At 43.4% G+C, this 16,574-nt stretch overlaps 1 protein-coding gene across 1 annotated transcript in view; it reads left to right on the top strand.

Annotated features, from left to right (window-relative positions):
* The first annotated feature begins 664 nt into the window (after positions 1-664).
* LOC120064116 (Krueppel-like factor 7) overlaps positions 665-16,574 on the top strand; it is a 130,381-nt gene continuing 114,471 nt past the window's right edge. The window contains exon 1 of the mRNA XM_039014473.1: positions 665-1,174. Coding sequence (XP_038870401.1) covers positions 1,073-1,174 — 102 coding nt within the window. The 5' untranslated portion in view covers positions 665-1,072. The remainder of the gene's footprint in view (positions 1,175-16,574) is intronic.

Below are 16,574 nucleotides of genomic sequence, written 5' to 3'. Positions count from 1 at the left end.
GACAAAACAATCTACATTGAATCAATTTTAAATGGAGGCTGTAACACAACAACATGTGGAAGAAGTCAAGGGGTATGAATACTTTCTGAAGGCACTGTGGAGTAGATACGTTGAGTTCTGTATTACACAGCGGGTTTCCAGTAAAAGCCTGCAACCTCAAACCACAAGAGAAGTCGTCTAGGAGCTGTGTTGTGTTGGGAAAGCTGTTACATCACAGCCCGAGTCCCTATCGGTCTCGTGTCCGGACGTTTCTTCCGTTAAAACTATATTCGAAAAATGTTTAATGAATTACAGTAAAAACACGTTATAGGAATATTACATGTGTTTAAAATAAGTTATTTTGAAGCCTGGAAGGTTTGTGTATGCTTCCTGTTCGGCCACAGACTTCAACTGAGTGAAGGAAGTATGCTGCAGCATATATAGCCATCTAAAAATAGCTCACCTTTCACTGCCATGTATGACTAGAGTGACAGCTACACAAAGCCAATAGCGGCTCGCCATTCATTCTAACTCCTCCCTTTTACCTATTTTAGCGCCGCCTTAATTGGACGCCAGTGAGATCATCAAACCCTATTTACCTTATATGGTCACGCACGGAATTGATTGACAACAAACCACTCCCCCGTCCGAGTCGCTTGCTCGCTCCGCTCACTAGACAGCTAGCCCGAGCTACTCTCCCAGTCGCCTGATGAAGCTACTGCAGGCAGCGGAAAAACCAACCTGGAATTTATAGAGCGAATATTGCAATCTGGCAATGCGGAAATAGATGGACGTTTTATGTCACCGAGCTGGCATTCCACTCCTGGACTGAAGACCCGAGAGTTAGCGCCAGAGAAAAAAGGATTGCAATTCAGAGACATAATATTCAACTCTTCTTTTTCTATTGTTTATAGTGGTTCTTCTGTGTGTTATTTAGTTCCAGTGGTATATAGCGCTATACTTTCTGGTGCATGGACAGACGCACAGAGGAGGATCTGAAGACATTTTGTTTTGTTAACCCCTAACCATACAAAAGTGGGGTTGTATTTTTTCCGGTGGATCAAAGTAAATTACTTTCAAATCTTGCATCAACATGGACGTGTTGGCGAATTACAGTATTTTTCAGGAACTCCAACTCGTGCATGACACTGGCTATTTCTCTGCAATGCCTTCGCTGGAGGAGAACTGGCAGCAGGTGATTTACTGCTTTTTCTTTACTTTACTGTATAACTGTCTTTACTTTTATTGTAGCAGCCTAGTATTTGTAAATCATCACTTATATGCTGCTGATGCTCCGGAGCTCGAGCTGCGGAGTTGCGGCGCTCACATGTCACCCCATGCAGCCTGTCATGAAAACATTCTCAAGTTGATCACACCAGCAGGCAGCACTGTGTAGAGGGAGAGAGGCTGCTATGGACGCGTCTGTGACCATAATTCCACCCGTGTGCGCTATTTTCCACCCCCCTGGTATACTATTTCGTTTTTCTAGCTCTTCTCTGGCTTTAACGACTCTTGATTGCATCTCGCTTGCCGATTGTAACAGTGTTATGCTGCAATTAATGACAAGCAATGTCTTGTTGGAGACAAGTCTGCATTCGTCATGTTATTTGATTGTTTTTATTGGTTATATAAATTGATCATAGCACCTTGATTGCATGGTAGGCTATAATAGTAGTATAATTTGGTTTTAAGCACAAGACGCTATTTGAATAACATTGTGACGGTTTGTAATTTCAGTGTTTTTTAGGGTATTGAATGCGGAGCGCCGTCTGTCATTCGTTCTGTTTGGTTTATTCTTAAACGATGGCAACCAACCTGAGAGCTCCCACACAAAATTGCACGTCTGTCGAGTGCGATTTGAGAAGGCACGGGGCAATTTAGGCATAGAAGTAGGACTCGTAACTAATAACAAGAGACTCTTAAGAGACTCTTAAATAATGCATCCGCATCTGTCAGATTACTTGGTGTTTTCAGCCTGTTGGTACGAGAACCAACTCCCGATTGCGATGCAGAATATATTATCACCAACGAGCCGCGAGGATGTTCGCGTGAGGGTGATAACCAAGGCTGCATGGGGGAAGACTGGGTGTTTGTGTGTGTGTGTGTGTGTGTGTGTGTGTGTGTGTGTGTGTGTGTGTGTGTGTGTGTGTGTGTGTGTGTGTGTGTGTGTGTGTGGTAACCTAGTGAACGCATACATACCACTAGTGCTTTTGGTTGGAAATCCACTCTCACCAGTGATCCGAATGGAGCATGTGAAGTTGCTGGAAAGCTGGAGAAAAAAAATTCCCCTGTATTTGTCTGTGTCATTGTGGCATGTCGCGCTCGACATGAAGGCAAACCACTCATTCATTAGAATGAAGTCATCCGCAGGGCTGGCAGTGGTACAGTGAGCACACACAGGCATGGCCAAGCAGGCAGACGTGCCAACGCTACTGCCAGTTACCACTTATCCCACTTCTGTGGGTGACTTACTGACACTAATTCACATGACTTGATCCTATTACTATTTGGTCGAATGATGCTATTGGTTTACAGGAAAGGAGTGGTTGTGATATTACTGTGTAATAATAATAATAGGTGCGTCATTTCATGGAATGAGCTCAGGCATCTGTCATTTTTAAAGATGGAGACTGGTGAGCTTTCGAGTGCTTGGCCGGAGTTATTGATTCGGTGCGCGTGGTGAGATGAGCGCTTATGAGTCCGCACTAGAGCTCCACTCTGCTGTGCGCACGGCTGCACGTATCGGCTGGTCTCGGGTTGACGGGCTGTCTCCCCCAACTCATTGCAATTCCATGTGCTCAACTGCGGGAAATGAATCGGCTGGTTATTTATCGCTAGTGTGTGAGCGTGAAAAGGATCCAGCAGACCCCCTGAGCCCCCCTTACACACACACACACACACACACACACACACACACACACACACACACACACACACACACACACACACACACACACACACACACACACACACACACACACGGTTGGCTGGCATGTGCTAATGGAAAGCTGTGGTCTGGCAGGACTCATCCCACCACTTTCATCAGTAATTGGCTGCTTGCTGTCAGAAAGACAGACAGACAGGCGAGTCTACTCTGCTCCATCTATCATTCCCCCTCTTTGTTGTCTCATATAACCTGTTCACTTTTTGTGTCAATTAGCAGCCTTGACACACACAGGGACTAGTGCCTTTTTGTCACAAGGCTGTTGTACATAAAATCTGTCCATGTGGTAATGTGTGTTTGTTGTGTGTGTCCTGTGTGTTTGCCTAGCTGGCTCTGACACAATGGTGCCATGTTGTTTGGAATGGCTGTCAGGCCGGCCTACTGGCAGGTTTGTGGGGACCTTGAGTTTGGGGAGAATATGGTTTGTGGGGACCTCGGGTCTGGGGGGAACATGGTTTGTGAGGACCTCGGGTCTGGGGGAGAACATGGTTTGTGAGGACCTCGGGTCTGGGGGGAACATGGTTTATGAGGACCTCGGGTCTGGGGGGAACATGGTTTATGAGGACCTCGGGTCTGGGGGGAACATGGTTTATGAGGACCTCGGGTCTGGAGGATGCATGGTTTATGAGGACCTCGGGTCTTGGGGAATATGGTTTGTGAGGAACAGTACACTGAACCCAGACACCTAGCCACACACCTACTGAAGCCTTCTCCAAACCTAGCAGTGAACTGCTCCAAGTCATCCATTACACAGCAAAACCATGCCAAAAGAGAGAGGAATAGAGAGAGTAGGATGAGAGAGAGATGAATAGAGAGAGAGGGGAATAGAGAGAGAGGAGAGAGAGAGGAATAGAGAGAGAGAGGAATAGAGGTAGATGAGGAGAGAGAGAGGAATAGAGAGAGAAGAGGAGAGAGAGGAATAGAGAGAGAGAGAGGAATAGAGAGAGAGAGAGGAATAGAGAGAGAGAGGAATAGAGAGAGAGAGAGAGGAATAGAGAGAGAGGAATAGAGAGAGAGATAGGAATAGAGAGAGAGAGAGGAATATATATAGAGAGAGAGAGGAATAGAGAGAGAGAGAGGAGGAGAGAGAGGAATAGAGAGAGAGGAGAGAGAGGAAGAGAGAGAGGAATAGAGAGAGAGGAATAGCGAGAGAGGAATAGAGAGAGAGGAGGAGAGAGAGGAATAGAGAGAGAGGAATAGAGTGAGAGGAGGAGAGAGAGGAATAGAGTGAGAGGAGGAGAGAGAGAGGAATAGAGAGAGGAATAGAGAGAGAGAGGAATAGAGAGAGAGGAGGAGAGAGAGGAATATAGAAAGAGGAGGAGAGAGAGGAGGAGAGAGAGGAATAGAGAGAGAGGAGAGAGAGGAAGAGAGAGAGGAATAGAGAGAGAGGAATGGAGAGAGAGGAATAGCGAGAGAGGAATAGAGAGAGAGGAATGGACAGAGAGAGGAATAGAGAGAGGAGAGAGAGGAATAGAGAGAGAGGAGAGAGAGGAATAGAGAGATGAATGGAGAGAGGGGAGGAGAGAGAAAGATAGAGACATTTGAAATGTCTTTATTCTTTTGGATCTTTTGTGAGTGTAATGTTTACTGGTTTTTTTTATGGTTTATTTAACTTTTGTTTACGATATATTTCCCTTGCTTTGGCAATGTAAACATGTTTCCCATGCCAATAAAACCCCTTAAATTGAATTGAAATTGAGAGAGAGAGAGAGAGAGAGAGAGAGAGAGAGAGAGAGAGAGAGAGAGAGAGAGAGAGAGAGAGAGAGAGAGAGAGAGAGAGAGAGAGAGAGAGAGAGAGAGAGAGAGAGAGAGAGAGAGAGAGAGAGAGAGAGAGAGAGAGAGAGAGAGAGAGAGAGAGAGAAAGGAATAGAGAAAGATGAATAGAGGACATCACTTGGAAGGACAAACCATAAAAGTCCCACATGATGGAGGTAGAGAGGAAGGCAATGAAGGGGGAAAGGAGGGAGTGGGTTGAAAAAGCCCTGTCCTGTCTGGGTAGACAGGTGGATAAAATAGTTTTTTCTAGTGCAGCCGGCAAACGCTGCTCGGCACCGTTAAAGCTTCCGGATGTTTTTACTGGTGCGGTTGGATGGCTTGATAGGATAGCGTCTACTCCATCTAGCGTGGCCCTAGATCTGCCAGGCAACCTTCCTTCCCTTCCTCCCTCGCTCCGACCCGGAGACAAGATGGATGGCTGTGGCAGGCCCCCGGTGAGCAGAGTATGAATCAGGCCGTAATGGACGCGATATGGGTGAATTGAGTTTCAGTGCTGGGGGGGAAGAGGGGGTAGGACTAGCAGTGTATGATGAAGGGCCGGCGGCGAGCCATACATGATGAAGTAGTCCCCCCCCTCCTCCCGTTCTCTCTCTCTTTCAATTTCAATTCAATTCAATTTAAGGGGCTTTATTGGCATGGGAAACATGTGTTTACATTGCCAAAGCAAGTGAAGTAGTTAATAAACAAAAGTGAAATAAATAATAAAAATGAACAGTAAACATAACACTCACAAAAGTTCCAAAAGAATAATGACATTTCAAAATGATGTACAAATAGTTAAAGTACAAAAGGGAAAATAAATAAACATGAACATGGGTTGTATTTACAATGGTGTTTGTTCTTCACTGGTTGGCCTTTTCTTGTGGCAACAGGTCACAAATCTTGCTGCTGTGATGGCACACTGGGGTATTTTACCCAATAGATAAGGGAGTTTATAAAAATCAGGTTTGTTTTCTAATTCTTTGTGGATCTGTGGGAAATATGTGTCTCTAATATTGTCATACATTGGGCAGGAGGTTAGGAAGTGCAGCTCTGTTTCCACCTCATTTTGTGGGCAGTGTGCACATAGCCTGTCTTCTCTTGAGAGCCAGGTCTGCCTATGGCGGCCTTTCTCAATAGCAAGGCTATGCTCACCGAGTCTGTACGTAGTCAAAGCTTTCCTTAAGTTTGGGTCAGTCACAGTGGTCAGGTTTTCTGCCACTGTGTACTCTCTGTTTAGGGCCAAATAGCATTTTTTTTTGTTCATTCTTTCCAATGTGTCAAGTAATTATCTTTTTGTTTTCTCATGATTTGGTTGGGTCTAATTGTGTTGCTGTTCTGGGGCTCTGTGGGGTCTGTTTGTGTTTGTGAAACAGAGCCCCAGGACCAGCTTGCTTAGGGGAGTCTTCTCCAGGTTCATCTCTCTGTAAGAGACGGCTTTGTTATGGAAGGTTTTGGGAATCGCTTCCTTTTAGGTGGTTGTAGAATTTAACGTCTCTTTTCTGGATTTTGATCATTAGCGGATTTCGGCCTAATTCTGCTCTGCATGAGTTATTTGGTGTTTTATGTTGTACACGGAGGATATTTTTACAGAGTTCTGCATGCAGAGTCTCAATTTGGTGTTTGTCCCATTTAGTGAATTCCTGGTTGTTGAGCGAACCCCAGACCTCACAACCATGAAGGGCAATGGGTTCTATAAGGACTCCAGACCTCACAACCATGAAGGGCAATGGGTTCTATAAGGACCCCAGACCTCACAACCATGAAGGGCAATGGGTTCTATAAGGACTCCAGACCTCACAACCATGAAGGGCAATGGGTTCTATAAGGACTCCAGACCTCACAACCATGAAGGGCAATGGGTTCTATAAGGACCCCAGACCTCACAACCATGAAGGGCAATGGGTTCTATAAGGACTCCAGACCTCACAAACATAAAGGGCAATGGGTTCTATTATACTCTATAAAAAGTAATTTTAGCCAGGTTCTAATTGGTATATAGAATTTTATGTTCCTTTAGATGGCATTGAAGACCCTTCTTGCCTTGTCTCTCAGATCGTTCACAGCTTTGTGGAAGTTACCTGTGGCGCTGATGGTATGTATAGTTTTTTTGTGTGCTCTAGGGCAAAGGTGTCTAGATGGAATTTGTATTTATGATCCTGGCAAATTGACCTTTTTTGGAACTGAGATTTACTGTCAGGTCCCAGGTCTGACAGAATCTGTGCAGAAGATCTAGGTGCTGCTGTAGGCCCTCCTTGGTTGGGATAGAAGCACTAGATCATCAGCAAACAGTAAACATTTGACTTCAGATTCTAGTAGAGTGAGGCCGGGTGCTGCAGACTGTTCTAGTGCCCTCGCCAATTCATTGATATTTATGTTGAAGAGGGTGGGGCTTAAACTGCATCCCTGTCTCACCCCACGGCCCTGTGGAAAGAAATGTGTGTGGATTTTATAATGTCGTATGTTTTTCCCCCAACACCACTTTCCATCAATTTGTATAGCAGACTCTCATGCCAAATTGAGTCAAAAGCTTTTTTGAAATCAACAATGCATGAGAAGACTTTTCCTTTGTTTTTGTTTTTTTGTTTGTCAATTGGGGTGTGCAGGGTGATTACGTGGTCTGTCATACGGTAATTTGGTTAAAAGCCAATTTGACATTCGCTCAGTTCATTGTTTTCACTGCGTCTGCTGTTAATGATAATGTAGAGGATTTTCCCAAGGTTGCTGTTAATGCATATCCCACGGTAGTTGTTGGGGTCAAATTTGTATTAAGTTTTGTGGATTGGGGTGATCAGTCCTTGGTTCCAAATATTGGGGAAGATGCCAGGGTTTGTATTTTTTCCTGTAGTTCATTCAGTATAATTGGAGAATCCACTGGGTTCTGGTAGTCTTTAACAGTTGATTATAAGATTTATATTTGATCATATATATGGTTTTGCTGTTTTTTATTTGTTATAGAGCAAACAAGATTGGAGAAGTGGTTTACCCATACATCTCCATTTTGGATAGATCATTCTTTGTGTTGTTGTTTATTTTGTGTTTTCCAATTTTTCCAGAAGTGGCTAGAGTCTATGGATTCTTCAATTACATTGAGCTGATTTCTGACATGCTGTTCCTTCTTTTTACGTAGTGTATTTCTGTATTATTTTAGTGATTCACCATAGTGAAGGCATAGGCTCAGGTTTTCTGGGTCTCTGTGTTTTTGGTTGGATAGGTTTCTCAATTTCTTTCTTAGGTTTTTGCATTCTTAATCAAATGATTTACATCTTTAGATTTGATAGGGAAGCTGACAGGTCAAATATACTGTTTAGGTTTTCTACTGCCAAGTTTACACCTTCACTATTACAGTGAAACGTTTTGTCCAGGAAGTTGTCTTAAAGGGATTGAATTTGTTGTTGCTCAATAGTTTTTTGGTAGGTTTCCACACAACTTTCCTTACATCTAAACCATTTCTTAATATTATTCAGTTCCTTTGGCTATGATGCCTCAAGATTGAGTATTTCTCTGTTCAAGTAGATTGTGATTTTGCTGTGATCTGATAGGGGTGTCAGTGGACTGACTGTGAGCGCTCTGAGAGACTCTGGGTTGAGGTCAGTGATAAAGTCGTCTACAGCAGGTATTCCCAAACAGGAGTACGCGCAATGCCATTGGGGGTACGCCAAATCAAAATGTGATTCACATTTTAAATATTGGTAATTTTTATTTTTTCACATTTTCTAACAGTCCATTTAGTAAGGCCCGTGTCCATAGAGACAAATACCAGCTCGACTGGTAGTACTGTTACTACCAGCGGTACTACACCTGCACCTGTCGACAACACAAGTTGATCTGCTTCCACGAGCACATCCAATGCTAGCATCAGTAATTCTACATGTGTTGTTAGCCCAGCTAGCATGGACACTGACAGTTGTGAATCTGATGCAGCTGAAGAGCTACTGCCCTCTTACCTGGGAAAGCACCGAACAACAGACAGGGACGTTGCACCTTCGAAGAGACGCAAATATGATGAGAACTACATTGATTTGGGGTTCACTTATATTGGGAGTAGTGCCTTTCCTCAGCCACAGTGTGTTATATGTGCAAAAGTACTATCTCAGAACTCGATGAAACCGACACTCTTGGGCAGACATTTAAAAACAAAACATGCCAATTTGAAAAATAAGCCACAGGAGTTTTTTGAGCGAGAATTAAGACGTCTTTCGAGTAGTAAGACGTATAAAATCAACACATACCATTAATAAGAAAGGACTATAAGCGTCTTATATGGTGAGCTACCGAGAGGCTAGGACAGGCAAGCCGCATACTATTGTGGAGGACTTAATTCTTCCTACTGCTGCGGATATGGCTGGGACAATGCTGGGGGAAAAGGCCAAAAGAACTATACAGACAATGACTTCATCAAACACTGTTTCACGACGCATCAGTGACATGGCAGGAGATGTTTTGTAACAATTACTGCTTTGCATACAAGCCAGTGAATTATATGCCTTACAGCTGGATGAGTTGACAGATGTGGCGGGCCTGGCACAGCTCCTGGTATATGTCCCTTAGGTTTATGGGGGCTCAATTAAGGAAGACATCCTCTTCTGCAAACCACTGGAAACCAGGACAACAGGAGAGGATATTTTTAAAGTACTGGACAGCTTTGTGACATCAAATGGACTTTGGTGGTCAAGATGTGTTGGTATCTGTACTGATGGCGCAAAAGCCATGACAGGGAGACATAGTGGAGTACACCCGTTGGGTACACTGCAGCATCCATCGAGAGGCTCTTGCTGCCAAGGGAATGCCTGATAGCTTGAAAGATGTTTTGGACACTACAGTGAAAATGGTTAACTTTGTTAATTAAAGCAAGCCCCCTGAACTCTTGTGTATTTTCTGCACTATGCAATGATCTGGACAGCGACCATGTAACACTTTTACAACATACAGAAGTGTGCTGGTTATCAATGGGCAAAGTATTGACACGTTTTTTTGAATTGAGAGACGAACTTAAAGTTTTATTTACTGACCATAATTTTCACTTGTCTTGCATGATGACGAGTTTCTCACGTGACTGGCCTATCTGGGTGATGTTTTTTCTCCCCTGAATGATCTGGATCTAGGGTTACAGGGACTCTCCGCAACTATGTTTAATATGCTGGACGAAATTGAGGCTATGATTAAGAAGTTGGAGCTCTTCTCTGTCTGCTTTAACAAGGACAACACACAGGTCTTTCCATCATTGTATGATTTTCTGTGTGCAAATGAACTCAAGCTCAAGACAAGGTCAAATGTGATATAGCGAAGCACCTGAGTGAGTTTGGTGCGCATTTACACAGAAACTTTCCCGAAATGGATGATACAAATAACTGTGTTAAGACACTGATGCCCTTTGCAACCATGTACCTATGTAAGAGTGGATTCTCGGCCCTCACTAGCATGAAAACTAAATACAGGCACAGACTGTGTGTGGGAAATGATGTAAGACTGAGACTCTCTCCAATACAACCCAACATTGCAGAGTTATGGATGTCCTTTCAAGCATACCCTTCTCATTAACCTGTGTTGAGTTATTCACCATTTTAGATGAACAAATAAGGTTTTATATATAAGATGTTTAAATAAAGAGAAAAATTATTGATTATTATTATATTATTATATGTGCCCTGGTCCTGTAAGAGCTCTTTGTCACTTCCCACGAGCCGGGTTGTGACAAAAACTCACACTCATTCTTATGTTTAATATATGTATCGTATAGTGTGTGTGTGGCAGGCTTACAATGATGTCAAAAAACAACATTTGAGAGTGCGCTGACCCTGGTGCTACAGGGGGTACGCAGCTGGAGGTTGAATGTTTGAAGGGGTACGGGACTGTAAAAGTTTGGGAAGAGTACTACAGCCAAGAGATGGACTGTAGGTGTGCCTACCGTAGGAGTCCCCTCAAAGACTACCATTGACTATGTAAAGTTGTAGCCAAAAGTTTTGAGAATGACACAAATATTAATTTTCACAGTCTGATGCCTCAGTTTGTATGATGGCAATTTGCATAATCTCCAGAATGTTATGAAGAGTGATCAGATGAATTGCAATTAATTGCAAAGTCCCTCTTTGCCATGCAAATGAACTGAATCTCCCCCAAAATATTTCCACTGCATTTCAGCCCTGCCACAAAAGGACCAGCTGACATCATGTCAGTGATTCTCTCTTTAACACAGGTGTGAGTGTTGATGAGGACAAGGCTGGAGATCACTCTGTCATGCTGATTGAGTTCAAATAACAGACTGGAAGCTTCAGAAGGAGGGTGGTGCTTGGAATCATTGTTCTTCCTCTGTCAACCATGGTTACCTGCAAGGAAACACGTGCCGTCGTCATTGCTTTGCACAAAAAGGACTTCACAGGCAAGGATATTGCTGCCAGTAAGATTGCACCTGAATCAACCATTTATCGGATCATCAAGAACTTCAAGGAGAGCGGTACAATTGTTGTGAAGAAGGCTTCAGGGCACCCAAGAAAGTCCAGCAAGCGCCAGGACCGTCTCCTAAAGTTGATTCAGCTGCGGGATCGGGGCACCACCAGTACAGAGCTTGCTCGGGAATGGCAGCAGGCAGGTGTGAGTGCATCTGCACGCACAGTGAGGCAAAGACTTTTGGAGGATGGCCTGGTGTCAAGAAGGGCAGCAAAAAAGCCACTTCTCTCCAGGAAAAACATCAGGGACAGACTGATATTCTGCAAAAGGTACAGGGATTGTACTGCTGAGGACGGGGGTAAAGTCATTTTCTCTGATGAATCCCCTTTCCGATTGTTTGGGGCATCCGGAAAAAAGCTTGTCCGGAGAAGACAAGGTGAGCGCTACCATCAGTCCTGTGTCATGCCCCGGGTGGCGCAGTGGTCTAGGGCACTGCATCGCAGTGCTAGCTGCGCCACCAGAGTCTCTGGGTTCACGCCCAGGCTCTGTCGCAGCCGGCCGCAACCGGGAGGTCCGTGGGGCGACGCACAATTGGCATAGCGTCGTCCGGGTTAGGGAGGGTTTGGCCGGTAGGGATATCCTTGTCTCAGTATGTAAATGTAATAAAATGTATGCACTCTACTGTAAGTCGCTCTGGATAAGAGCGTCTGCTAAATGACTAAAATGTAAGTGTAAAAATGTAAAATGCCAACAGTAAAGCATCCTGAGGCCATTCATGTGTGGGGTTGCTTCTCAGCAAAGGGAGTGGGCTCACTCACAATTTTGTCTAAGAACACAGCCATGAATAAAGAATGGTACCAACACATCCTCCAAGAGCAACTTCTCCTGCCTTTTCCAGCATGATGGAGCACCTTGCCATAAGGCAAAAGTGATAACAAAGTGGCTCGGGGAACAAAACATTGGTATTTTGGGTCCATGGCCAGGAAATTCCCCAGACCTTAATCCCACTGAGAACTTGTGGTCAATCCTCACAAGGCGGGTGGACAAAAAATAAAAAATACATCTGACAAACTTCAAGCATTGATTATGCAAGAATGGGCTGCCATCAGTCAGGATGTGGCCCATAAGTTAATTGACAGCATGAATTCTGCTCATCTGTTGCTCCTGTGTGAGGTGTTGGGTCTGCGGTTGAGGGCGATGTCCTTTAGGGTCCAGGCGAAGGTGGACACTGCTTCCTTGTATATCTGGTCTGACACGCTCGGATGATCTTTCTCAAGAGAGAGCTTATCCTGCTGAGCTATCACTTTGATTATGTGAAAGTCTAGCTGAAACTGTTTTGGGTTGCCCTGTACCATTACTGTTCCAGACTTGTACAGGTTGACATTGGCTGACTCAGAGTCCTTGTTGTCTAATATAGCACTGTTCCATAACAGGGGATGGTCTGTGTGGAAGATTAAGTTGCGTATGTTCCCATTTTTATAATAGTCAGCAAAAAGTGTCTCTTGATTTTCCATAAGGAGCTTCTTTTTGTACTCTTTCCCTGCCTTCTCATTTTTATAATCCACAGGGTACTGTATTGAAATGACCTCTGAACAGTGGGAGGGGGCTTCAAAGGCCTCTGCATTTGGGTGGGATAAGCTGTGAAACTCTCCTGCCATTGTTTGGCTCAAGGGCTTTGACACCTCTCACTTCACATCTCAATGCTAATTGAAGTGGCAGTCAGATGTGTTCTGTCCTAGCAAGCTTGGTAGCCGTAACTTAGCATTCAGTCCTTAAAATGTAAAATATATCATTGTAACATATTTTTCTACTTGGCTTTAAAAGTAGCTTCAGACTAAACATGACTCACTCAGTTCCAGGTTGGATGGTGTTTTCACATTTCTGTTGTTTGTTTGACAGAGCATTTGCTGTGTAGCTTGGAAATAAGAATCTTTGGTAGTAAAACTCCTTCCAGGTAATATTGTCCAAAATCAGGTTGTAGATTTGGAGTTTTGATTTGGAGTGAAGGTTATGTTGTGGAGGGTAGTATCCTGTATATGTCCTTGCCGAAAAATACAAGTTCATATAACTCTAAATCTATATTTTTGTAAAAACATTCTGAAAAATGTGGGCGCTCATCTGCTCATCTCTCTCTCCTTCTAGTAGATTTCTCTCTCTCTCTCAAATCAATTTAAAGGGCTTTATTGGCATGGGAAACATATGTTTACATTGCCAAAGCAAATGAAATAGATAATAAACAAATGGGAAGTAAACAAGGGAAATAAACAATCAGTAAACATTACACTCACAAAAGTCTTCCTCTCTTTACCCCTCTATCCTCTCCTCTCTCCCCCTCTCTCCCTTTCTTCTCACTCTCTTTCTTTCCCCCTCTCTCCTCTCCTCTCTCCCCCTCTCTCCTGTCCTCCTCTCTCTCTCTCTCTTTCTCCCCCTCTCCTCTCCTCTCTCCTCCTCTCTCCTCTTCCTCTCTCTCTCTCTCTCTCTCTCTCTCTCTCTCTCTCTCTCCTCTCCTCTCCTCTCTCCCCCTCTCTCCTCTCCTCCTCTCTCTCTCTCTTTCCTCCTCTCTCCTCTCCTCTCTCCCCCTCTCTCTATCCTCCTCCTCTCTCTCTCCCCCCCTCTCTCCTCTCCTCTCCTCTCTCCCCTCCCTCCTCTCTCCCCCCTCTCCTCTCCTCTCCTCTTCTCTCTCTCTCTCTCTTTCCTCCTCTCTCCTCTCCTCTTAAAATAAAAAAAAATGAACAGAAGTTCCAAAAGAATATTATGCATTATGTATAGATACAGTGTTGTAATGATGTACAAATGCCTAAAGTACAAAAGGGAAAATAAAGGTTGTATTTACAATGGTGTTTGTTCTTCACTGGTTGACCTTTTCTTGTGGCAACAGGTCACAAATATTGCTGCTGTGATGGCACACTGTGGTATGTCGCCCAGTAGATATGTGAGTTTATCTAAACCGGGTTTGTTTTCAAATTCTTTGTGGATCTGAGTAGTCTGAGGGAAATATGTGTCTCTAATATGGTCATACATTGGGCAGGAGGTTAGGAAGTGGAGCTCAGTTTCCACCTCATTTTGTGGGCAGTGTGCACATAGCCTGTCTTCTCTTGAGAGCCAGGTCTGCCTACGGCGGCCTTTCTCAATAGCAAGGCTATGCTCACTGAGTCTGTACATAATCAAAGCTTTCCTTAAGTTTGGGTCAGTCACAGTGGTCAGGTTTTCTGCCACTGTGTACTCTCTGTTTAGGGCCAAATAGCATTCTAGTTTGCTCAGTTTTTTTGTTAATTCTTTCCAATGTGTCAAGTAATTATCTTTTTGTTTTCTCATGATTTGGTTGGTGTCCTGGGGCTCTGTGGATTGTGCTTGTGTTTGTGAACAGAGTCCCAGGACCAGCTTGCTTAAGGACTTCTCCAGGTTCATCTCTCTGTAGGTGATGGCTTTGTTATAGAAGGTTTGGGAATCACTTCCTTTTAGGTGGTTGTAGAATTGAACGTCTCTTTTCTGGATTTTGATCATTAGCAGCCTAATTCTGCTCTGCATGCATTATTTGGTGTTCTACGTTGTATACGGAGGATATTTTTGCAGAATTCTGCATGCAAAGTCTCAATTTGGTGTTTGTCCCATTTAGTGAATTCTTGGTTGGTGAGCAGACCCCAGACCTCACAACCATGAAGGGCAATGGGTTCTTACCTGATTCAAGTATTTTTAGCCAGATCCTAATTGGTATGTTGAATTTTATGTTATTTTTGATGGCATAGAATGCCCTTCTTGCCTTGTGACTCAGATCGTTCACAGCTTTGTGGAAGTTACCTGTGGCGCTAATGTTTAGGCCAAGGTATGTATAGTTTTTTGTGTGCTCTAGGGCAAAGGTGTCTAGATGGAATTTGTATTTGTGGTCCTGGCGACTGGACCTTTTTTGGAACACCATTATTTTGGTCTTACTGAGATTTACTGTCAGGGCCCAGGTCTGACAGAATTTGTGCAGAAGATCTAGGTGCTGCTGTAGGCCCTCCTTGGTTGGTGATAGAAGCACCAGATCATCAGCAAACAGTAGTCATTTGACTTCAGATTCTAGTAGGGTGAGGCCGGGTGCTGCAGACTGTTCTAGTGCCCTCGCCAATTCATTGATATTTATGTTGAAGAGGGTGGGGCTTAAGCTGCATCCCTGTCTCACCCCATGGCCCTGTGGAAAGAAATGTGTGTGTTTTTTGCCAATTTTAACTGCACACTTGTTTGTGGATTTTATGGATTTTGGATGTCGTATGTTTTTCCCCCAACACTACTTTCCATCAATTTGTATTGCAGACCCGCATGCCAAATTGAGTCAAAAGCTTTTTTGAAATTAACAATGCATGAGAAGACTTTTCCTTTTTTTTGGTTTGTTTATTTTACAATTAGGGTATGCAGGGTGAATATGTGGTCTGTCATACGGTAATTTGTTAAAAAGCCAATTTGAAATTTGCTCAGTACATTGTTTTCACTGAGGAAATGTGTGAGTCTGCTGTTAATGATAATGCAGAGGATTTTCCCAAGGTATCTGTGGACGCATATCTCACGGTAGTTATTGGTGTCAAATTTTTCTCCACTTTTGTGTATTGGGGTGTTCAGTCCTTGGTTCCAAATATTGGGGAAGATGCCAGAGCTGAGGGTGATGTTAAAGAGTTTTAGTATAGCCAATTGTAATCTGTTGTCTGTATATTTGATCATTTGATTGATGATACCATCAACACCACAGGCCTTTTTGAGTTGGAGGGTTTTTATTTTGTCCTGTAGTTCATTCAAGGTAATTGGAGAATCCAGTGGGTTCTGGTAGTCTTTAACCTCTCTAGTGTACGTGAGACGGTAGTGTCCCACCTCTTCAACAGCCAGTGAAAGTGCAGGGCACCAAATTCAAAACAACAGAAATCCCATGATTAAAATTCCTCAAACATACATGTATTTTACACCATTTTAAAGATACACTTGTTGTAAATCCAGCCACAGTGTCCGATTTCAAAAAGGCTTTACGACGAAAGCAAACCAAACGATTATGTTAGGTGAGTGCCTATTCACAGAATAACACAGCCATTTTTCCAGCCAAAGAGAGGATTCACAAAAAGCAGTAATATAGATCAAATGAATCACTAACCTTTGATGATCTTCATCAGATGAGACTCATAGGACTTCATATTACACGATATATGTATGTTTTGTTTGGTAAAATTCATATTTATATCCAAAAATCGGAGTTTACATTGGCGCCTTACGTTCAGTAGTTCCAAAACATCCTTTGATTTTGCAGAGAGCCACATCAATTTACATGGATACTCATAATAAACATTGCTAAAAGATACAACTGTTATGCATGGAATTTTAGATGCACTTCTCCTTAATGCAACCGCTGTGTCAGATTTCAAAAAAAGCTTTACGAAAAAAGCAAACCATGCAATAATCTGAGTCGGCGCTCAGAGCCCAATCAAGACACAAATATATCCGCCATATTATGCAGTCAACAGAAGTCAGAAGTAACATTATAAACATT

This window comes from Salvelinus namaycush, chromosome 19 (genome assembly GCF_016432855.1).
Source record: "Salvelinus namaycush isolate Seneca chromosome 19, SaNama_1.0, whole genome shotgun sequence".
In the NCBI taxonomy this organism is placed as follows: Eukaryota; Metazoa; Chordata; class Actinopteri; order Salmoniformes; family Salmonidae; genus Salvelinus; species Salvelinus namaycush.
This window is presented reverse-complemented; position numbering and strand designations above follow the sequence as displayed.